This window comes from Aulonocara sp. 'chitande type north' Nkhata Bay, linkage group LG20, assembly GCF_057382095.1.
Source record: "Aulonocara sp. 'chitande type north' Nkhata Bay isolate Kocher_YH1m ecotype deep benthic linkage group LG20, A_spYH_male_GT1.1, whole genome shotgun sequence".
Taxonomy (NCBI): domain Eukaryota; kingdom Metazoa; phylum Chordata; class Actinopteri; order Cichliformes; family Cichlidae; genus Aulonocara; species Aulonocara sp. 'chitande type north' Nkhata Bay.
In genome coordinates, this window is record NC_141363.1 from 28,108,663 (window position 1) to 28,132,915 (window position 24,253).

General features: G+C 42.2%; 1 protein-coding gene across 1 annotated transcript; it reads left to right on the forward strand.

The window, feature by feature from the left end:
* The first annotated feature begins 179 nt into the window (after positions 1-179).
* On the forward strand, positions 180-23,949 carry clcn6 (Cl-/H+ antiporter 6). Its single transcript, XM_086277001.1, has 23 exons — positions 180-349; positions 1,644-1,700; positions 1,845-1,910; positions 3,237-3,302; positions 3,378-3,444; positions 3,930-4,036; positions 4,244-4,370; positions 5,254-5,321; positions 5,469-5,527; positions 7,021-7,153; positions 7,647-7,760; positions 9,706-9,872; positions 12,548-12,656; positions 14,658-14,787; positions 14,921-15,074; positions 16,525-16,681; positions 16,767-16,873; positions 18,849-19,035; positions 19,980-20,140; positions 21,484-21,640; positions 21,724-21,831; positions 21,918-22,043; positions 22,161-23,949. Exons 1-23 carry the CDS (start codon positions 275-277, stop codon positions 22,239-22,241), a joined length of 2,583 nt encoding a protein of 860 aa, XP_086133127.1. The 5' UTR covers positions 180-274; the 3' UTR covers positions 22,242-23,949.
* Positions 23,950-24,253: the final 304 nt, after the last annotated feature.

Consider the following 24,253-nt stretch of genomic DNA (forward strand, 5'->3'; position numbering starts at 1 on the left):
CGGGAAGCAAACGCAACATTGTCCTCACGCGAGACTTGCGTTGTTGCGTTTACTTGTCATCGGAAATCCGCAACTCAAACTTACTTGGAACGTTATTTGTTATGAATACATTTTAAAAATGTAAAACGTTAGAATTCAGCTATATTCAGATATGTTCGGTTATTTTCTCCGTTCTTTGTTTTACATTGTTTATTCTACTGTATTTTCAAAGTCGTCTAAAACAACCTTTACTTTTTATGACAGCCCCTGAATACAGCATGACACAACAACGAAAATGGCGTGCTGTGGAAGATGTTTTTGTTGCCAGTGTTGTTGTAGAGAGGGAGAGACACGGACCCCAGAAGAGCTGGTAAAGAAAGACGTGATAACAAGCACAGGAAGCATCATCTGCTTATGTTGTGTTTACTTTGGGGTTCTTAGGATTTCCTCTGAGCTATTCTAAGCGCTTTATTCTGGCTGAGCTGCTCCACCCCGCTGCTCACTATGTTCTCTTGTCTTGGTTCTTTTGCAGGAAAGCGAGGAATACTTATTAATGCACATTATGAATGTATAGTCGTTAAGTCAGCTGTAATATTGCTGCTTACAGAAGAGAGAGCTTCCCGTTTTTCCGTGTGACGATATAGTCCGTGGACCAAACTCCATTTATAATTTCCTCAGATTAAGCAATCTTCTTATTTTAATCAATTTAATCTCTGCCTCATTTCATATGGTTTTAATCTTTCAGTAGGTGTGGGAAGCTATTGTGCAATGCGGCGTGTTTGTCGCGTGGAAAATAACCTCTTTCTATTTATTTCCCCACATTTTGAATGTTGTGATTACACCAAGCAAAGGCGTAGTCTTACAGGACCTCCGAGAAGTATACTGCGAAGGCAGTATGGACATAGCCCGGCTTTATTTGCGTTAGTTAAACATGTAACCTGGAGTTTGTGCATTGAATTGAACGCTGCTCTTAAGTAAAGCTGTGTAATTCTAACGGGACAGCTTGACATGAAAGCTCTGAAACTTTCAACTACATACATTTAAAAAGTAAAGGTTACTAATCGCTGTAGTTTGTAACCACAGCAGAGTAAATGGAGTTTATTGATGGACTAGGAGACCTACTGTGGAGACAATTACCTTCCAACTGTAACTGTTCTAGTTCCACAATGTAAAACAGATTTAGATCAGATTACAACCAAATATAAAAACTTTCATTGATTTTCTGTATTGACAGTTTAATATATGCAAATTCCAGCAACAGTGCTGCTTATGTCTTCATTTTGTGGTTTCACTGAGGCACAGCTTCACATGTTGCACATATAAAACATATTCCATGTCTAAGAATCTGTGAACAAACTGTTGCTTCTCGCTGGTTTTAAACCATAAGTCTGAGCATCACTTCCTACAGGAACTAAGTGTGTCCAGTGTTGGATGCTTTGGATGGTGGTGCAGGAGTCAAGTACTAATTCCACACTCATTTCTTTGTTTATTTCCTCTATTTATTTGTTATTTATTATTTTTTCCAACATGCAGGCGCACACATTTAGCTGAACTTTTAGTAGGAAGCTTAATTTGTGGTCAAATATCCTTGTGTGTATATGTAAATACATACATAATTATTATTGTTATTTGTTTGTTTGTGTGTTTGTTTGTTTACCCCCCAGACAATCCTTGGGGAAATCCCAGACGAGGAACAGATTCTACCCAGGAAAGACTATGAGGTGAGACTTGCTGGAGAAAGCCTTCAAAGAGATATTATATTATGTGTTTAGAGCAGAAATGCCAGAGCAGATTAATTTTTTTCAGTACTGGACACAATCGATGTGTGAGGCAGGAAATAGTCACACAGTGTTTTGTGTCCACAGAGCTTGGATTATGACCGCTGCATCAGTGAGCCTTATGTGGAGGTACTGGAGGGGATGGACAACAAGGTAAGACAGGTTAAATGTGTCATCTGCTCCTGTGTGGATGACGCCTGTGCAAAGGCTGTCACCGATGCACGTTTATTGTTTTACATCACATGATGAGATCACTGATAGTAGGACTTGTGCCAGCAGCTGATCTGTTAAACTGTATGTGATCTGTATTAAAGTTGATGTTCCACAAAGCTCTGTGTTTTTAATCTTGATCAGTGTTACTAATCAGCTTTTCATATTTGATTGCACAGACACACAGAAACCACTCTATTATAAATATTGAGCTAGCTCAAATATTTTAATATTAATTTGAACAAACCTCCTTTTAAAAATGTTTCCTATTTTCTAAAAGTTGTGAATGATTCATTATCAGATTAAGGAAACATTTTCTATGCAGTGTTATGTTAGAACAGGTCACGTGGGATCTGTCCACTTTATTGGGGCAGATCTCAAAATCCAAAGAAATATGACTGTAACAGTAGTTTGAATCTAGAAGTCACGTGGATCGTTGATGGATTTAAACTTAGACAGCATCACGATCTTTTAGCCTCCATTTAATCAAAGTTTCTGTAACATGTCACGGTCACTGCAGTGATAATAACAGTGTTCCAGGAATTAGGAAACACAGCAGAGAACAGCACTCACCTACAGCTGGGAGGAGGTCAGGGATGAAAGCAGCAGGGCCGTTAGGATACTGTCAGACAGTACTGCTACACATGGCCACAAGAATATCAATGAAGACTCTGAAGAATTACTGTGAATTATTTGTCAGCATTACGTTTCCATTTATCCAGTCATAGAGATATTGATGCGACTGCCCTGGAGTGCCACTGTTACGCCACCATACCTGCAAACGTTCTAGAGCTACGTCATTGTCACCAAGCTTTATTCTTCGGCCCTACATTCGATGTATGAGGCATATACAGATGGCAGCATTTGTATACAGATCATTGAAAGTCCTGCGGGCTGTACTACGAAGCACGATTAGCATGGTTAGCTAAAGTTAGAGGGGTTTTCTGTATCACTACATGGCTCTCTTTTTACCTGCTAAACCACTATAGTAGCTTATGCTGAACACAGCCTGGTGACAGGGAGGTTCTGTTCCACGTCTCCATCACTTTTATTTACAGCATTTTTAATCCTGTATAGATTCAATGCTGGGGGAATACATTTAGTATGTGGAGCTTGTGAACTCTCACTAAAACCACAGAATAAAGCACAAACTGTGCGACTGGGAACGTGTGTGTATTATTCATCCAACGCAGAAATGTTTTTAGACTCTTTTTAGTCTCTTATATATGAGAGAAAAAAACTGTTTTTTATTTTCTTGTCTGCCAACAGAAAGCCAAAAAATATGAGGCGGTGCATTGGATGATGGTGTTTGCGATCGGGGTCACAGTGGGCCTGGTAAGGTGCATTCTGGGTCTTCTTTTTGTTTTGCTGGATTTCAGCTGCTCAATAAGAAACGTTGCTCTCTTTCAGCTGGGCCTGTTTGTGGATTTTTTCGTACGCCTCTTCAACAAACTAAAGTTTACTGTGGTTGGTGATTGTATCCTTTAACATGACTCTGTACGTGGAGGATGGGCAGATACCAAAGCAGCTAAATATTGGGCAGAAATGTTGTGCCTTAGAAGATCCTCGCACAGAAGGAGAGCGTTTGTAAAGTTGCACAAAATATTGCATTATTTCCTTCAGAGATTGCTGACAGCAGGTGCGCATTTTTATGCCCTTTTTCTTTTGTGTTTGTTTGAACATTGTCCAGAGTTGGTCCAAACAAATGTCAGGTCTATCTTTTTGTTCTAGAAAGAATTCAGAGTGCGTTCATATGATGCAGATGCTGTAATAATAGTGTGAAGTAATGTTTGGTTCATCCTGTGCTGTATATGTGTGTTTTCATGCCTGGGTTTGATCCCTTCGCTAGTATCTGTCATATGGTTTCTATTTACTGCCTGACTCTTCATCTAAAGAGTGTTACTGTGTGTAACCACACTTTGTTTGTTGATGTGGTGATTCTACTTTAACTGAAGCCTCCAGCTATAGAGAAGTGCAGTGACAAAGGCTGTCTGTCTTTGTCCTTGCTGGAGCTCCTGGCGTTCAACATGACCTTCGTCTTCATTGCCAGTGTACTCGTCCTCATCGAGGTAAACATCTCAGCTGCAGCTGACAAACTCAGGAAAGAACTCCTGCTTTAACAGTTAAAGTGTGCAAATTCTGCGGTCCTTGCATTTGAGACCTGTCTACCTGCATCTCTACCTGTCCAAGTTTGTTAACTGGTTGTAGCATGTTGTTTCATTCTGGTATGTTTGTGATAGTAGATTACACACTGACCTGCAGTATCGTGTTTTCAGCCTGTGGCTGCAGGATCAGGGATTCCAGAAATCAAAAGTTACTTGAACGGAGTGAAGATTCCTGGAATTGTTCGACTACGAACTTTTCTCTGCAAGGCTGCTGGAGTCCTGTTCAGTGTAGCTGGAGGTAAAGTGCGTTTGACTCCCTGACATTTACTGTACGGGGCAATCGTGGCTCAAGAGTTGGGAGTTCGCCTTGTAATCGGAAGGTTGCCGGTTCGAGCCCCGGCTCGGACAGTCTCGGTCGTTGTGTCCTTGGGCAAGACACTTCACCCGTTGCCTACTGGTGGTGGTCAGAGGGCCCGGTGGCGCCAGTGTCCGGCAGCCTCGCCTCTGTCAGTGCGCCCCAGGGTGGCTGTGGCTACAATGTAGCTTGCCATCACCAGTGTGTGAATGTGTGTGTGAATGGGTGGATGACTGGATATGTAAAGCGCTTTGGGGTCCTTAGGGACTAGTAAAGCGCTATATAAATACAGGCCATTTACCATTTACCCAATAATAATATTATCAACAACCCAGGGTAGATGCACACACACAACCTCCTCCTCCTCCTCCCTGGCTACTACTGTTGTTTCCTTCCTGGAGGCGCAGGGTAGACTCTGTGTAGAGTTTTCATGTTCTTGGGCTTGTTTCTGAAAGTTGTGTAAAATATGGACGTCACAGATGCCCTGCGGTATTCCCTGCGTGATACTTGTTAAGCATCTACTTTTGTAACCTGCAGACACCACAGGCAGTCCTGTACTCTGACAGCAAAGCACTTTATTGGAATATTTTGTGTTGTGATCATAATGACTTCATATGGGAGGTGCAGAATTGGGAGCAAACATAGAAGAAATATCTTTGTGCTCCCGGTGGTGTTTTAGGTTAACTAAGGCAAAACAAGATCACTAATGAGGTTTTATACTTTGAGTCAAGCAGTGTCAGCTTCTGCTAACTTTAGAGCAAAATGATGTTGATGATGAATGATGAGCCAGGGTCAGAAGGCTGATGGACTGACTCTGTGTGCTCAGGTCTCTTTGTGGGGAAGGAAGGTCCAATGATCCACAGTGGAGCCATCGTGGGAGCCGGCCTTCCTCAAGTACCCCAAAGCTTATTCTAGTTTGCTTAGTTCTAGTTGTTGTTGTTGTTTTGTGAAACATTTTGGACACTAAAAATAGCACTGGTGTTATTCTTGTGATTTGTCTGGTCGTACTTGTGGATATCAGACCTTTTCTCTCTCCATCAGTTTCAGAGCATTACTTTCAGGAAGATCAAATTTGACTTTCCCTACTTCCGCAGCGACAGGTATGTGACAGTAACGATCCTGAGTCAAACTAAAGTTGGAATATGGTGTAAATGTAAATAAAAACAGAATACTAGGATTTGCTCAGTGCTGTGTGATACACAGCAGACCTTGATATCCTGAAAACCTCAGGGACCTGCTGGGGACCTACAGATGTAAATCTTTACTGATCTGTGCTGCATAATTGCCCAAAGTTAAACCAGACTCTTAAACTGGACCCTGACACTGACTGGGAGCCAGTATAACTGCTTTTGCAAGGGTGTGACATAAGTTTACTTAGAAGCCTTGTAAGTGACGAACTTGCAGATTGTGGTCCGTGGCTCAGCTGCAGGAGGCGTGGAGCAGTGGACGCATCGTTGGAAGAAGCTGACCGACACAGCTTCATTCAAGGAGAGTCTGTTGAGAAAAAAGAACAAGGGATTAATAATCTGGATAAGATGAAACATGGGAATGATTTCTAATACAGAGCATGGTGTGAATTCACAGCTGCACTCTTGTCCTCCTTACTAATCCTCTGCAGTTCCTGATTCACTGACTTTGCTCCATCCGTCCTCTCTCTTCATTCCTGAGCCCCTCACAGCACTCCTACCATCTTCTCAACACACTCTCTCCACTTGTTAGTAGATTTCAGTTGTTATTGTTAACCACACTAACCTGCTGTGCATCCTTTCCTTTCCAGCTCATTTTCTCTTTGTAGACAATCAGTACAAGTCCTTTTGTCCTTCGTTATCATCCAGCCTCGCATCCACATCCTAACCTCGCCTGTGCTCCCGGCTGCTTTGTTCATCTTTCTGCCTAGGCCACATTTTCTTTGACTATTTCCTCATCTTTCTCTTCTGACTTCTTCACTCACCTCTTTTCACTCTCAGTTTGTTTATGCAAACCACTTTGCATGTAATCATTAGTTACTACTAAGCTTTGACTCTTTTCCCCTGCTCGTCTTGGGCCCTGTCTCCTTCCCTTCACCCCCAGCTGGTCGCTGCCCCTCCCTGAGCCTGGTTCTGCTGGAGGTTTCTTCCTGTTAAACAGGAAAAACTTAACAGGAGGCCAAGTGCTTGCTCACAGGGGATCTTCTGAGTGTTGCGTTATTATACTTTCTTTACTGTACAATATAAAATGCTTTGAAGCAACTGTTTTTGTGATTTGGCACTAAATAAAACAGCATTCAACACCACCCCTTTAATTTCCAGCTTCAGGCTCATGATCCTGTATGACGCTGTCTTCACCTTCGCATTATTTATGTGTCCTCTCTTAAAGATTATCCCTACTCTGGTATAACAGAGACTCTCCAATATTATCGACCAGCTCTCTCTCTGTACTATACAAAGTCTATTTTTAGTTGTTCAAAGAGTTTGAATAATCTCCAAAGCAACGAATTTTCTTGTAATTTGTAGTTTACACAATGTTCCAACTTTTTGGCACAAACACTGTTACTGCCTCCTAGCAGTGTAGCATGTGTGACATGTGACTGACAGTTTTCTTACCTGTTCTTTAGGGACAAGCGAGACTTTGTGTCAGCTGGTGCTGCTGCTGGAGTAGCTGCTGCCTTTGGTGCGCCAATCGGTGGCACCCTCTTCAGTCTGGAGGAGGGCTCGTCATTCTGGAACCAAGCCCTTACATGGAAAGTGGTAGGTCACCCTTTATAGTTACTTCACCACAATTTCTTTGATAAAGATGCACGGATACCTCTTTGGATATCATATTTAGGAGTTACACTGAAATGCTATAAAATAAAAATTCATTCTATTCTTCTATTTCTATTTTACCTGCTTCATTTGTCATCAAATAACAAGAGAACAAGCTTTACTTGCTCGTCAGTCAATTGTAAAATTGAGCTCTGAAAATGTGCAAAAACGTCTTTAAACCTAAACAGTTGATGGTTTTGACCTAAAGCTGAAAGTTTGCACGACAGATTAATGTTTGCTTTGGATCAGAAGTACACCAAGAGGATAAAAGTACATGAAATTTGATCCTGTCATTTTTCCCTTATTTGCAACAACAATCCATCTGCTTTATAGATATAGCCAGGTAGACCAGGACACAGTGCACCATCCAATCTCTCTGACCTTTACTGACCAATGAGTGTGATTAAATGTTCCTCTTGTCTATCTACTGTTTTAGCTCTTCTGTTCCATGTCGGCCACTTTTACTCTCAACTTCTTCCGTTCGGGAATCAACTTCAGCAAGTGGGGCTCCTTCCAGCTGCCTGGCCTCCTGAACTTTGGAGAGTTCAAGGTTAAGAGTTTCTTATCTTGTTATTCCATGTGGTACAAAATGTATCTTCAAAGATTATATATAGTATTTTATTTTTTATATAAAGTATGATGCTGAAATAACAGACTTTAGGTCTACACAGTGACTCATTGTATTGATTGACTCATTGATTTGATTTTGAGGACGGCTCCAAAAGCAACATGCCAACCCTGTGGGTAGGGAAACACTGATCTGGGGTGACTAAACTTTACCATATGGTACTTTTTTATGTGGTTTCTTCCTTTAAAAAGGGAGTTTTTCTTGTCGCCAAATGCTGTTCACAGGGGCTCACGATTGTTGGATTGTAGGGCTTTACCTTACCGTATAAAGTGCCTTGAGGCACCTGTTTTTGTGAGTAGGTGATATGTAAATAAAACTGACACAAATGAAGTTAAAACATCTGAATCTCAACTAATCTGTTCTGACATGTTTACATATGGATTTAAAAAACAGAGTCTGTGGGGTCACCATTAGCCCAACTGTTCCACCATCTCACCTCATATCTGCTCCTCACATCATCGTTACTGCCTCTTCCTGTCTGTGATATCTCTTGCAACCGACCCAGTTAATACCCGCTGTGCAGAGCTTTCCAGTACTCGATAACAAAGTTGATGTTGAACTGATGTGACAGCTGCTGACATGACTAAAGATCTGCAGGTCATGCACCACTCAATTTATGTAACCTGGCAGCTGTGTTGAAGACGCGAGTGTCGGATTTCGCAGGTCTTTAGCCCAATTTTAATGATGTGTCAGTATAGATGTGCAGAGATTGACAGATTCTACAGAGGGAGATGTTGCAACACTTTGCAAAGATTAGACTTTGTAGAAAAAAACTTGGAAAAAGAAGCTTGGTGATTCGTTTGCTTCCAGTTTTGACTTTTCCTTCTGTACCCACATGATGGCACCGGTTCTGACATAAACGGTAGTAACCAGACCGAAAAGCAGCGCACATTTCGGTGCTTTATTTCGGTGCTTTTTTTTTCCTGAGCTGTGATACACTTTAGATTCTAGCCAATCGTTTTACGTTTCCGAGGATAGTAGGCGGGGCCAGGTACGTACGTTCTGTTAGAGCAGAGCTACAGATTAAAAATGCCCAAGGCAAAGCGGTCAAAAGTCTGGCTGTACTTCACAGCAAAAGATGCAAACTCAGCAGCAACAAGAGCTTTAAGGTGATACTGTGATACTGTCAAAAGAGGTAACACCTCAAATCCGATGAAACACCTGGTGACGCATAGCGGGGTTTTTTTAAAGCCGAGAAATGCACCGTATTTGATAGCTTGCTGCGAGACCTCACACCAAGCACATCTACTGCGGGTGGGTTGCCTGTTATCGGACCCGGATTTAGCAACATCCCCCAAAAACACAGGTCAGTGTAGCAGAAATGATGAGGATGATGATGCAGCAGCAGCCGTTCTTCTCTGCGTGAGTAGCTTAATGTTGTTCGTGTGTAATTTACGTTGAGTAGGCTAACCACGTTATTACATGAATGCATGTAAGGTGAACTAGCAAACACCGTCGTAGTTACATGCAGCTGTCTTCTTGTTTGATGGCAGATACTCCCTTCACCCTGGCCAATAAGGCTAAAATGACCAAAGAAAAAGTGGAAAACAGTTAAACATGAGAGGTTTTTGGACAAAGTTTGTGTTTTTTCCATTGTTTAAGCACTGCTTCCAGCCAAGAGTGATACCATATATGCCCCATAGCTGCAGAAAAGGCTAACATTGTTATCTTTTTACAAAAAACAGCTGAACATGAGAGGTTCTTGGACCAATTTTGTGTTCTCCATTCTTTAAGCACCGTTTAAGCACCGGCACCATTTCAAACGCACCGGTTTGGCACCGGTATCGGATAAAACCTAAACGATACCCATCCCTAAATATCAGCCTGATGTAAATATTATTATGGTTTTATTCCTCTTGCTGACCAGTGTCCAGATGGAGACAAGAACTGCCACCTGTGGACAGCTGTGGATCTTGCCTTCTTTGTCCTGATGGGTGTGGTGGGCGGCCTTCTGGGGGCGCTCTTTAACTGCATGAACAAGAACCTGGCCAAGTATCGCATAAGACACATTCATCCTAAGGCCAAGTTTATCAGGTGAACTGTTTGACCATCTTTGATCCCATCTGTGCTTTTCATGTTCATCAGACTGTGACACTAGGACGCGAGCAGTTTGGTGTAAGACAAACATGAACTGAAGTGAAAGGTTTTTAAAGTGATCAACTGATAATGCATAAATGTGTGAACAGCATCTACAATTCAATTTTATTTATATAGCACCAAATCACAACAAGAGTCTCAAGCTGCTTTATATTGTAAGGCAGACCCGACAATAATAATGTTATCTCAGAGCCAAGCTGCTGTTCACAGTTGGAACAAACATAACAGGGAACGTTCAGAGCAGGACAAACGTTAGAAAGGCAAAGGCTTTATTACAAACAATTCCTCAGTAAATTCCTGAAATCTGTGTATAACAAGCTGGTAGATGTGTGGTTGGTCAACACCCAGAATATTACCTGAACGTTCCTGTGTTACATCATAGCATAAATAAGCATACCACTGTCATTTTGTTGCATGGAGTATAAAGCTGCATGCAAAGGAATGGAAGAAGTCTCACATACTGACATCTGTAGAGAAACAAACAAGGAAGCCTAGAATGGGCCATAAAGCCTAGATACGAGACCTGTGTGGCGCACACACACTGTTCCCTGTGTGCCTGCACGGTTCCTCTCCAGGTATTCCAGTTTTCTCTCACAGTCCATGCAGCATGTGTAATAGAGTCATTGTTCGGTCTAATTTGACCATGCATCAGTAAGTGGATCGAATAAAACTCTGTATGAATGTATGATTAGATGTAAAGAGGACAAGATAATATATCGTCTGAAGCACTTGGTCACATGGTCAGTAAGACTAGAAAAGTGCTTTATAAGTACCAGTACAATGATCTCCATGGTAACATATACAAAAACCTGGAAAGTAGAGCAGGGCGATATGACCAAAAATATTTATCACGATATATACATTTGAAAATTTGCGATAACGATATAACTGATGATATAATTGATGTGAGACAAAATACTTTACAACTCCACAACTTTATTAGTGCAAAAAAACCCATCAATGTATTTTCACTTAAACAAGCAGCTGTTTTTATGTGCATTAAAGTTATATAAAAATTAACAGTGCAAATGCAAATTCCTTGCTGACAGTTTAACCAAAAGGCATTTCCAGTGGAAACTGGCCGATATATCCTCAGCATAACCATGTATAATATCCACAAAACTTAAAAAGAGGTTATACACACACAATACAGTAATATTATGTTGAAGCGCAGTGCGTATCACTCTGCGAGGCTCCTGCCTACGATAGTCGTAATGCTCCGACAATCCATCAAGCGGTGCGGCTTCGTAGCTTAGCAAAGTTGTACTAAAACATTTGACAGATTTTCGAGCACCGTGTGCCACATAAAATCGTTTCGAGGTCAGTAAACACAACCAGAATTCATACATAAGACACACGGGATTATAAGGGGCACTGTTGATTTTCAGAAAAATCAAAGGATTGATTTTAAGTGTGCCGCATTTTCCAAAAAAAGGTAATAACGACGGCCCGCTAGCATGCGCTACCAAAAATAGTGCTTTGTTGTGTATCTGATGGACGAAATCTAAACCAGTTCTACACCACTGGAGTTGCAGCATTTTTTAAAACCAATTCTGGTTCATCCGTTTCATTTAACGATCCGCTTTTGCCCTTCACATTCTCCGTCGCCGCCATGCTTTTTCCGCCATGTGCGTATGAAAACAAAGGCACTGCGCATGCACGTTTTTACGGAGCCCCGCAGGGGACATGGGAGAAAAAAAAAAATTAAGACGGACTTTTGCGAGATCTCGCAAAAGTTTTAGCCACATTCTTCGGATGCCGGCTCGAAGCCGACCGGGAGGTCGAGGCACGATGTGCGGTGTTCCTCCCGGCTGTAGTAGGTCTCGACGCTAACGGGAGGTTGAAGGCCAAAGAATGCAGCTAAAACTTTTGCAAGATCTCGCAAAACTTTTGCGAGATCCCGAGTTTGTTTTGCGAGATCTCACAAAAGTCCATCGTAATTTTTTTTTCTCCCATGTCCCCTGCGGGGCTCCGTACGTTTTACCCATATTCTATTGCGGTATTTCTTTTTCTTATCGTAGCCCAATATTATACCGGTATTACCGTGAACGGTATGATATGGCCCAGCCCTACTGGAAAGTCACAAACCGCTCTGTTCATTATGGAAAGTAACTGAGTTGTGTTTAGAAACTCCTTCTGGTGATCCATGTTATGTATCAGGACCAGGAACATGCAGAACGGGTCTGTAAACATTTGGACCAAAGATTTCACTGTTGTTTCACTGCCACAGTGGTTAGAGTGACACTGCCCTCAAAGCTGTGATACATCCACATTTTCCACTGGAAAATACATTTCTGTTCTCAGTAGAAGCTGGCACAGATATGTCAGACTCAAACGAGATTCGTCTCCTTTACAAACAGCACTGTTAGTAATGAATGAGCTCCCGTCCCAGTTTTCTATCATTTGTTTAAATAGATTCTTCCCTAAAATCTGCGCACTGAGAGAAAGATGATGTATTCTGCTGAATAAATTAACGAGGCGCTCCTTTTAATTGATAATTTTCCAATCAGTTACTGTAATTGTGTTTCTTTTTATAAAGGTGCAAACTGTCGTTAAATATGTGCCTAACTTTGTTAACCAGAGGATAATAAACGATTGTTCTAATGTTCCAGAGTTTTAGAGAGTCTGCTGGTTACCATGGTGACAACAATTGTGATTTTTGCGGCTTCCATGCTGGGTGAATGTCGTGACCTGTCCACTCCCACAGCTCACAACACCACGGTAAGAATTTTAATAATCTTTGCATTACTCAACAAAAACACCACAGGTGTGTTTTCACTGGTCTAAACGTTAAACGTATGTTATGATTACTGTGATATTTTAGCTTCAAATACTCTTTAAGATATATTTGTGTGAAAAACAATCTGTCAGCCCACTTTCAGGCCTTTTTTTTCCTCAGATTGAAATCTGTCACACCATTTGAATGGGAATAATTCAGAAACTATTAATGACAAAAGCCTGACATTTCCATGAGCCTTTCTTACCATTAAAATGAACCAGGATCTGTAATCTGGGGCCGATGTATCAAAAAGACACTGGCTAATTAAAATATCAAAACTAATTCAAGAAGTCTTGCAAAGTTAGCATTAAACTACATGACAGTTTTTATTTAATATTGTACTGACGTCTTAATGGTGCATAGTTAAATTTACTTTACATTTCAATGTTCTTGCTGGATTGAGCAAATATGAAAAGTTGTACCACAAAAATAAGACTGTCCTGTTCAAACAGAGCAGGATTCTTGAGTTTTCAGATGCTTTGCTAACAGAAAATACTTTAGTTCAATATGTTTTCCTTTTTCATTCCATCTGTAATCATCAAAGTTTCAGAATATTTTCTGCTCAAATATTTACTTAAATATTTATGAACATGTACCGTGAATACCATCTTCAATTCATTGGCCAACATGGTAAATGGACTGGTTCTTGTGGCACTGGTCTACTGTGCTGGAGCATGTAAGTGCTTTCTATCCAAAAGTCTCACACATTCATCAGAGAGTATCTTGGCCCAGGATATTTGGCATGCAGACAGGGATCAAACCTCTGATTAGTAGGTGACCTGCTCTACCTCCTGAGCTGATGCCACCCCCAGCACAGCTGCTTGCTGTTGGCTAGAGAGAAGCCTCAAACCATCAGACGGCCTTTTCAGCTTTAGACTGAGACTCACACACGCATCAAGAGAAGTTCCCAAACCATATGACACCAACCTCATTGAGGCCAGATATGGTACTTACAGCTATTTCTCCCTGAAAGAGTCCTTGTAGTTAAGCTTACAGTTCCCTGTGAGGATCGTGCTGGAAGAAGCAAACAAATGCAAACATCCAAAGTACTGAGAACTTGTAGATCAGTGCCGGTGGAGAGGCTGAGTACATGTGAGTGAGTGACTATAAGTCCATAGAAGCGGGATCCCGAGGTTTTCCTGCCTGCTCCCTGTGTACGACCTACGACCTTTCTTGGACTACAAGTGTTTCTACCATTAAAATAAATGAGGATCTGCAATTTGGCACAGATGCATCACAAAATATGAGTATTGGCCCACTAAAATATGGAAATTATTTCAAGCTGTCTGGTAAAGACCCATACAGTATTAAACTTCACATTTTAATCAGTGATGATGTCTGAATGATATATAAGCTTATTAATTTTTTATTTATATGTTTAAACTTTAAATCATAAAAGTTTTATACAAATCAGGTGGTCAAGCAGAACATCTCCTAAAAATGTGCTGATTTATGACAGAACGATATATTAAAAATGACAACACAGCATTTCATCTGTTATTAGACTCAGTTGGCTTCTGTCAAAATGTAAAAGAACCCACCCACCACTTTAACCACACTCCACATCTTGTGTTAACATATGGCATAGAAACTGAACATTTAACAGTGTTTCCTGAAAACCCTCTCCTGTCTGATCATTTCCTGATAACATTTACATTTACAATAATTGATTACACAGCAGTGGGGAGTAGACTTTATCACAGTAGATGTCTTTCTGAAAGCGCTGTGACTAAGTTTAAGAATATAATCCACCCACTGTTATCATCTTCAATGCCCTGTACCAACACAGAGCAGAGCAGCTACCTGAACGCTAGTCCAACAGAGGTCGATCATCTTGTTAATAATTTTACCTCCTCACTACGTACGACTCTGGATACTGGAGCTCCGGTGAAAAATAGAGCCTCACTATGTGACCATGTTAACCTGTGACGTATGTTTTTTAGCTGGCTGGCAGTGAGGACATCAACTCAACCATTCGACAGTTCTTCTGCTCAAACAAGACCTACAATGACATGGCAACACTGTTCTTCAACCCACAGGAGGCAGCCATCCACCAGCTCTTCCATCAGGATGGTTAGATGAGTTCACACATGATTCATTCCATGCATTACTCATGTACCCCGTACAGTGAAGTGGCATTTTAGGCCATTTTTCAAAAATCAAGTTCAATTCTATCAATAAACTGGTTTCTAACTCTCCCCCTCAGGTACCTTCAGCCCTGTGACTCTGTCAGTGTTCTTCTTCTTATACTTCCTGCTGGCCTGTTGGACATATGGTGTGTCTGTCCCCAGTGGCCTTTTTGTCCCCTCACTGCTGTGTGGGGCAGCTTTTGGACGCTTGGTTGCCAACGTGCTCAAAGTGTAAGAACTAATTAGAATATGCTTTTTCTCACTTTTTCTCTGTCACAGCCTTGTGTTGAGCTGAACTGAGAGCAGTCACTGTTGATACAAGCACTTTTTTCTGCTCAAGTGTTTTCTATCTAAGGCTACGTTCACACTGCAGGTGAAAGCACATCAAATCTGACTTTTTTGACCCTATGCGACCCATATCCGATCATGGTATGACAATGTGAACAGCACAAATCCGATATTTCAAATCCAATCTGGGTCACTTTCATATGTGGTACTGAATCCGATACATATCTGATGTTTTAGAAAGCGACTGTTGTTTGAATGGTCATGTCGCATTATATCCGTCTTTTACGTCACTGACACAAGACAGACGCCAATTATCAGCGCCGGAGAAGACAAACGAGAAAGCATGGCGGCCATTGTTAAAGCACGGCTCTCTGTTTTCTCAGTGTCCTTCTTTCTCTAATTAATTTGTCAAAATTCTGTCGGTTACGACTGTGCAGAAATTGATAGACTGCTGCAACAACACCTACTCACTCTGTAGCCGCCATTTTTACTTCCGTAAACAGAGCGCGTTGTCTGTGACGTCTTCTTTTGCGCATGCGGCCGCTTTGAGGGCCGTGAACCGTTCACACTAGAGCGCGTTTGCTGTCACATTTTATTTGTAGTGTGAACAAGCAGAGAAAAAAAAATCGGATTTGATCAAAAAATCGGAATTGAGCATTAAGACCTGCAGTGTGAACGTAGCCTAACATTCACATCTATGGGTGGATGCACCAGAGAGCACCTTGGGGTTAGTGTATGGCCCAAGGATATTTAGCAGGTGTGATATTTAGGTATCAAACCGCCCAGCTTCCAGTTAGTTGGTGCCCCTACACTTTATATTACACCCCAGCCTAAGACAGCCAGAGAATACCATAGAAGTAACTCCTTGTTCCTCACTCCCAGTGCTGCGGCAAGATTTGCACTCCAAACATTTTGGTGTATTTTCCACTTACAAAAGGTCAGGGTGGGTACAGCTGAAACTCAGTGTTCTCAGGGGAATTACCCCAAAAATAAACAAAAGCAATGCAGGACTCTTACATCCTTCGCTAACAGAAACAGGAGAAATGTGTTTACCTGGGCTATTTGTAGAGAACTGACAGTACATACAAAGCTGCTAATCCAGCTCTTCTAGATTCAGACATTTCTTGATTCAGAAACACGACACAATCTGTCTGGGAGTCAGGAAGAAGGTGGAGCCAAACTGGTCTGGATGGGTATCAATTAAAAGGTGGTGCATCCAATCTCCAACAAGCTGCCACCTGCAGCTTACATGATAGAAAAGACTGAACAAAATGAACAGACATTATCGACCTTATCAGAGTTAAAAACAAAGCAAACTGAGTCGTAACACTTTCAGTTGTCACATTCTCTCATAGTGGTTATACTGGTTCTTAATGAGTCTGTCCTCTGTTAGGAAACTGGGAATGGACATCTACTCAGGAACCTTTGCTCTCATTGGAGCTGCTGCCTTCCTTGGAGGTGTGGTCAGAATGACCATCAGCCTCACTGTCATCCTCATTGAATCCACCAATGAAATCACATACGGGCTGCCCATCATGATTACGCTAATGGTACACAACCATGTGTTTTTGCACTTTGCACTGTTCGCCACTGTGACCTGAGTTCATGTGCAAATTCTTTTGTGTTGACTGTCAGGTTGCCAAGTGGACTGGTGATTTCTTCAACAAGGGCATCTATGATATACACATCCAGCTGAGAGGAGTGCCTCTGCTCGAGTGGGAGACTGAGGTAGAGATGGACAGGTAAGAATTGTTGTTGGCAACAAAAAAGGACAGTTGGCCCTTGTGGTGGATGAACTGTGTTGTCAGCATTGTCAGTAGGCGTTGGTATCCCTCCTTAGCCCAGAGCAGTTCAACTCTCCAGATCAATGCAGCTGCCAACCTCAAGTATCTATTCGTTTTTTTTCTTCTGTTGCCTACATCATTGAACTTCTACAGCCTTATGTTCCTAGCAGGTCTCTGAGGTCATGTGATCAGGGTCTTCTTGTCATTCATCATACAAAGCTGAGAACTAAGGGAGACAGCTTTTGCCACTGTGGCTCCCAGACTGTGGAACTCTGTCCCACTGAGCATAAGATCTCTGGACTCAGTAGCTTCTTTCAAAAAACAACTAAATCACACTTTTTAGAATTGCATTTTGCTAACTGTTGTCTGTTTGTTTTATGCTTTGTTATCCTTGTGTGAAGCACAAGAAAGGTCTAGAAAGGTGCTATATAAATAAAGTTTTACTTACTTACTTGCTTACACAAAGCACAGGTCTGATACTTCATTGTTCCATTCAATGCTCGTCTGGGGCCGGATTGTGGAGCTAGCACCCTAAAAGCAAGAATGCCCAGAGCTCCAGCTTATCTGCGGGAACCACAATCTCATTCTTTCGATCGCTACCCAGAGCTTGTGACCACAGGTCATGTAGGGATGTAAATCGATCAGAAAAGCTTTACTTTTATGCTTCGCTCTTTATTTACCAAGACGAATCGGTACTGTAGACGCAGCATCAACCCATGTGTTAATCTGCCTCTCTTCTCACTTGTGAAAAACACCCTGTTATGACCCGGCTTGAAAGCCGCAACATAAATATGGAGACGAACACCAGAATTTCAACAAGAATAGTTTTTTCTAAAATTACATGGCAAGTTGGCTAAAGTAGCTGGCACCACCAAGGCAAAGACTAGTGATCCTTCCTGAAAGCCTGCCTCAGGTATGCCTTTATCCACACCTGACTAGGTGTGGTCAATTAGCAACAGCTGAACACTCTTGCACTGTCACTGCAAAGAGATTAGGGACTGCAGAGGGGCGTAACACACCCTGAGACCCCGAGACACAATGCTCGGACCTTTATGGCGCCTCCTGCAGGTGGTGGGTCTACAGAAGAGAGACGGGCTGAGTCCGGCCAAACCCCATGGGCTAAAGCCCACCCACCAGGCACTCTCCATCGAGCTACCTCCCCAGGCCTGACTCGAGGGTGTGGCCCCAGTAATCCTGTCCCGGGGAGGGTACAAAACGAGCCTCCTCAACCTAGCATCACTGGAGCACACAAACCCCTCCACCATGGTGGGCAGCTGAAGGGTTAAGGTGGAAATTGAAAAATGAGGTGGTTTATGACAAGACTTTATATTGCAGAGCTGATCTGTCAGGGGATTTGATGTTGCCTTTCATCGGTGAATACACGCCTCAAACGGTTTAGATGCTTGAGATTTTTGCAAATAGTTGAAAAAAATGTAGGTGAAAAATGAATTTAGTCCATTTTGGTGAAAGGCTGAAGCAGTGTCAAAGCTTCCTCGATGCACTTCATCAAAAAGACAAAGCTGTCAGTCTCAGCATTAGCATGAGAGGCTCGGTCTTGTTTTCTGCCTTTACAGATTCTAGGAACCCCATGATAGGGGCAGGGATAGCTCAGTAGGTAAAGTGTTCGCCCCGTGATCGGAAGGTCGGCGGTTCGAATCCACTTAACGGCTACCCTGAGGTACCCCTGAGCAAGGTACCGTCCCTACACACTGCTCCCCAGGCGCCTGCTTAGTGGGCTGCCCACTGCTTCACAGAGTGAATGGGTCAAATGCAGAGAAAAACAAGTAATTTCCCCATGGGGATCAATAAAGTATCCATTATTATTATTATAAGCCTGCAGTGTGAGGGTGAGGTTAAAAACCCAAACTGTGTGATTCGAGCATGGTCGCTCTTCCTGTGGACTCAGGTTGTCTTTATCTCTCATTTCTTCAAGGCTGACAGCCAGTGATATCATGGAGACCAACTTGACTTACGTGTACCCCCACACCCGAGTCCAGTCTCTAGTCAGCATTCTGCGCACCACGGTCTACCATGCCTTCCCCGTAGTTACTGAAAACCGTCAGAATGAGAGGGATTTCATGAAGGGCAACATCCTGATCAGCAACAATATCCACTTCAAGGTATGTCCTGCTCTTTTACAGAGCTCAAGCTCAAGCTTCCCGTCCAAATGGAGGTGATTAAGGCTCCCCCCACCAGGGGCAGCAGTGACTTTGAAACATTTCTTTAGTGACACTGTAGCCCCTCCAGCAATGTCCTTCAGGTTGCTTCTGCTTTTTTCTTCGTTTTTTCTAATTCCTCATTGCTCGTCCCATAATATAGTTTTGATACAGACACGTCATCGATTTAACAAAGAGCATGCAGACTTTTACAGCAGTCAGTAATTTGTGGATGTGGATTTGTTTCCCTTCCAAGATTAAGAATTAAACAACAGTAGAAACTATGATTGATTTGGTCAGCTCTATTTTGCCGTGTCATTCATGCAAATTGATCCTCACAGTGTAAACCTTTGGTGTATCAGTCTGTCCAGTAAGGAAGCAGAAACCAACATGCATCAGTTTCATCTGCTTGGGTGCAAATGAAAGTGTGAACATGAAGAGAACGGGGAGCCACCGGTGGTCTCCACATATGTATGTGCAGCCTGAGTGTGTCTGCAGTGCACTTGTTGTCACTTGTGAAGCAGATCAAATGGATTCATACGGTTTGTGCTTCCTAACAGGTCAGACTGTGATGATCGAGTTTTCTGTCACTGGTTCTATCATTTCGATGGTCTGTGTTGAAGTAGTGTTTAACAAAACCTAGAGGCAGCAGGAAATGTTACTGAGCTAAATAAAGTATAAAAACCAAAGTAACATCAGCTACCGAGCTTGTATTTTTGTCTCCAGGGAGAATCAGTGGGTTTGAAAGTGCGAGCCCATAGGTTTGGCTCTGTAGTGAGCAAAGCTTTGCAATATGTTGATGTGCAGATAATTATTTAAGAATTTCATGTTTCTTTATTTTTGGATGAAATCATTGTTGTGGTTTTTGAAGGCTGTGTTTTCTTCTAACCCTTGACTGTTACATGTAGAAATCCAGTGTTGTGTCACGTGCGGGCGAACAGCGACGGCGCTGCCAGTCCATGAAGTCGTACCCATCGAGCGAGCTGAGGAATGTTTGCGATGAGCAAAGTGCTGCAGTCGAACCTTCAGAAGAGGGAGAAGACCTGCTGCAGCAGATGTTAGAGAGGAGGTAGGCCAGATAAACACATCCAGACAGTCTCTGAAGTTTTACCTCTAAATTTGATCTCAGTGGATTTTAAATCAAACAATCAAGTTGTGATTAAAGTGCAGACATCAAGCTCTAATTCAGGATGTCTGATAACAATACGGCAGTAACTATTAATACTTAGACATTTATAGTTTCAGAGGGCCAGAAGTAATTAGACAGCTGACTGACGAGCACTCGGCCTAGTGTAGCATAGCAATAACAGAGTTCAGGGTCACCTGATCCAGCCCTAACTATGTGTTTTATGAAAAAGGAACGTTTTTAGACTAATCTTAAAAGTACAGACAGTGTCTGTGTCCCAAATAAAAACTGGGAGATCCACAGACGAGGGGCTTGAAAGCTGAAACCTGGATAAAATGGGGCCTAATTATTTAAGGTTTTGTATTTGGTAAATGGACCGAAAACACAAACATTTATACCGGAGTTGGTCAGGCTTAGCATCTTGCCCAAGGTATGTATTTGTCATGCAGACTGGTGCAGCCAGGGAATCAAACCACCTCCCGATTAGGAGATGACCCGCTGAGCTACAGCTACAGCCACCCCTTGAGAGGAAAGATTTAAAATTCAGAGAAGTTTGAATGTTACAGATTTGATTACAATCTCTTGTCATCATCAGTGTCAGAGGTTTGTTTTTTGTTTTTTGAAGTTTGTCCGAAATAATTCTTTAGACCAAGAGGAGGCAGTATAACCAAGGGGACCCAGAAGCAGCGCTCAGGAGCAGGGGTGGGAACTCCAGGGGCCGCTGTCCTGCAGGTTTTAGATGTGTCAGCTGATTTAACCCTCTCAGGCTCAAATTAAGTTTTTGTTGCTAATGCACAAAAGAATACCTGCAGTGGTACTTCTGAGTAAAAAAAACCTCATAAAATATGTATGTGGGGTAATCAGGTTGTTAGCTTTTAACTGTTGCAAATCTGCAACGCCTGCCTTGAGAGGGTTAAATGGCTAAATTACCTCCTCAACATGTCCTGAAGTTCTCCAGAGGCCTGGTAATGAACTGAACATTTGATTCAGGTGTGTTGAACCAGGGTGATACCCAAAACCTGCAGGACACCGGCCCTCAAGTCCTGGAGTTCCCACCCCTGCTCCAGACAGATGACAAATGACCAGAGAAGCTGATGTCGAATGGCGTAGTATAATGAGTTGAACTGCTAATATTTACCACAAGTTTTTGAATTTACTCCTGATGCTGTCAGTGCACATAGTAACTACAAGTATTTGTAACACTGCCTTTCATTCTGTCTGTGTTTTCTTTGTGGTGCATAATAACTGCAAATAAATCTGGCACTCCTGTGATTTCTGTGCTGCAGGCATGCTCCCTACCCTAACCTGTACCCAGACCAGTCTCCCAGTGAGGAGTGGACCATGGAGGAGCGCTTCAGGCCGCTAACCTTTCACGGTCTCATCCTTCGCTCCCAGCTGGTTAACCTGCTCATACGAGGGGTGTGCTACGCCGAGAACCAGTCGGTCAGTCATTGACACACATGTGTAGATAATAAATGAGATGACTTTTTCTTATACGAGCAGTTTCTCTGTACCCTCTGACGCAGAGCACCAATCAGCCTAGGTTGTCGTATGCAGAGATGACTGAAGATTACCCACGCTACCCTGACATCCATGACCTCGACCTCACCCTGCTCAGCCCTCGCATGATAGTGGTACGTTCGATTTACCCGACTGAGACAGAAAATAATCAAGCAGAAAACTCAGATTCATTAACAGGCCGTCCTTTCTGTGTACCCAGGATGTCACCCCCTACATGAACCCGTGTCCCTACACTGTTTCACCCAATGCCCGCATCTCCCAGGTGTTTAACCTCTTCAGGACTATGGGCCTGCGACACTTACCCGTGGTTAATGCTGTTGGAGAAGTAAGTGATTTGGGCTTTCATGCCTCTAGTAAACGTGTGAGGAAGCCACAGAGTTGTTGTGTTATGTTGTCCTCACCAACTCAACTCTTTTTTTTTTTTTTTTTTTTTTTTTTTTAGATTGTGGGAATAATCACACGACACAATTTAACCCACGAGTTCCTGATGGCCAAACTGCGACAGCACTACATCACCATTTGACCCAGCTGCCTCCCCTCAAACCTCCTCCATCCCTGATAGCGTTCTGACACACACACATGCACATACATCCTCTGTACAGTAGGGGGCGTCGTTATCCAGGTAACGAAACCTTTCAGCTGTCAATCACTGCAGTCTTTTTGGTCTTCTTCAGTCCAACCTCCAGTGTGCTAACACACACACACACACACACACACACAATAAACCATAAACCACAGATATCGATGCTGATTATTCAAGAACACTTGCTGTGCATTCAAGCTGTGAGCCGCAGAGAGTCATCCTGCCATCTGATGAAACAGCTGCAGAATGATTGATAGCATTAAAAGCATTACACACGTTAATGCGAGATTCTCACTAGTATTCCGATAATTCTCAAGGACATTATGTGTTCCCAGAGGAGGAACAGGTCCATGCACGTCCACCTTCCTACAAATATTTAACTCTAGAAGTGACGGCAAGGATTTTTCTGTCATATATAAACATGAAGCAGCTTGTTTATCCAGTGAGAATGCACCATTAACCCTGTCGTCAGTACATTTGGTGAACATTGTATCATCTTAATTTGTCTTTTGTTTTGCTGAGCTTCCAACGTGTCTCCACTGGTTAAAGAGTTGATACTAAAAAGAAAGAAAAACTCAAAGACCCTACAGTACTAGAGGGAGAACCCCAGCAGTCAGCAGCAGCAATGGTAAGAAGGAAGAGCCCCCTTTAAACGGGAGAGATCTTCGTGTGGTTTGAGGGGGAAACCAACTGAACAGCTCTTAGACAGAAGGAAGATCTGCATCTTATAATAAATTCAAACTAGCATGTCCGTCTCACTCTAATCATCTAAAAGCAGCAGTGGCTTCAGTGCGTTGCTGATTGTTTTTCTCGCAGTTTGACGCACAGGACACAAACTTCCAAAATGAAATGTCATCTACTGAGGATTCCCGAATGGCTTCATGACTGAATGTTGCTTTTGATGTTTTGATTTTGCTTTATCACTATAGCACTTTTATTTTTGTCTGTATATTATTTGAATCTTTGTGATGAACTGGATATGTGCACTAAAAGCAGGCGGATGTCCCCACGGTCTGACACTAACCCAGAGCTCAGCAGTAACGTTGTGACCTTGTTGCACATGCCGTACTGTAACATTTGTAACCACTTGAGCTGTCTGTAAATCCATGTTTGTGTTCACAGAGTTCAGTGTTGGACTTGTGAGGGCTGTGATGATCAGGTTTCACTGACCAACGTGTTATGTCATTTAAATATTTTTTAATGCAGAGCCATATTTTAGAAAAACAAATGTCTATTATGTATTTTGTTTCTCATACTATTACTTTTTTCAACAATATGTTTCTAATCTGATTTTCCGGTACATCATTTCACTGTCATTCCTAAAAGGGACTAAAGATGTGAGTAAAGGCAAGTCAAAGAGATGAAATTCCTTTATGTGTATGGTTATTTTATTATTGGCAAGCACAACAGCACACGTGTACGTCAAACATTTCTTATTTTAGTGTAGCCTCTGCGCTGTGGTTTATTTTTATACAGTTTTATCTTTATGATTTACTGACTCTAGTCAGTGAGCCCATCAGTGAGCGATTCGCTCACTGATGGGCCGAGGCTGCCCTGGATCGTGGTCACATACTAGAGAACGCGCGATGTAAAACCATTCTTATGTTGCCCTCTGTTCTATGACTTAAATAAAGATCCTTGTTTTGTGTGTTTGTGTTTGTTTTGGTTTAAATAAGATGTACGGTCCGTCCTTTCTGAAAGCATTGGGGCGGTGTGTAAAACAGAATGTAGTGATTAGCAATAAAGGCATCGTTTATTCAAAACAGAATAAAATCAGAGTTTAAAGTGAGGAAATGTACCATGATGGCAGCAACATGTCTCACTGGACGTTTACTGCCGTGAAGCATCTTCTCTTGTTTTCATTTTTATAGTTCATCTTGTTTCACATTGTGCCAGCTGTCTTTAATTGGTGAAAGATCTGCATTGCAGCCAGGAAATTTCAACACTTTTTT

What these genes read in the sequence shown, in the direction of transcription:
- clcn6 (XM_086277001.1), top strand. Translation starts at nt 275, where the DNA reads ATGGCGTGCTGTGGAAGATGTTTTTGTTGCCAGTGTTGTTGTAGAGAG. An exon ending in ACTGAGGTAGAGATGGACAG is followed by an intron (nt 16,874 to 18,848) that starts GTAAGAATTGTT and finishes CATTTCTTCAAG; the next exon opens with GCTGACAGCCAGTGATATCA. An exon ending in TGGTTAATGCTGTTGGAGAA is followed by an intron (nt 22,044 to 22,160) that starts GTAAGTGATTTG and finishes TTTTTTTTTTAG; the next exon opens with ATTGTGGGAATAATCACACG.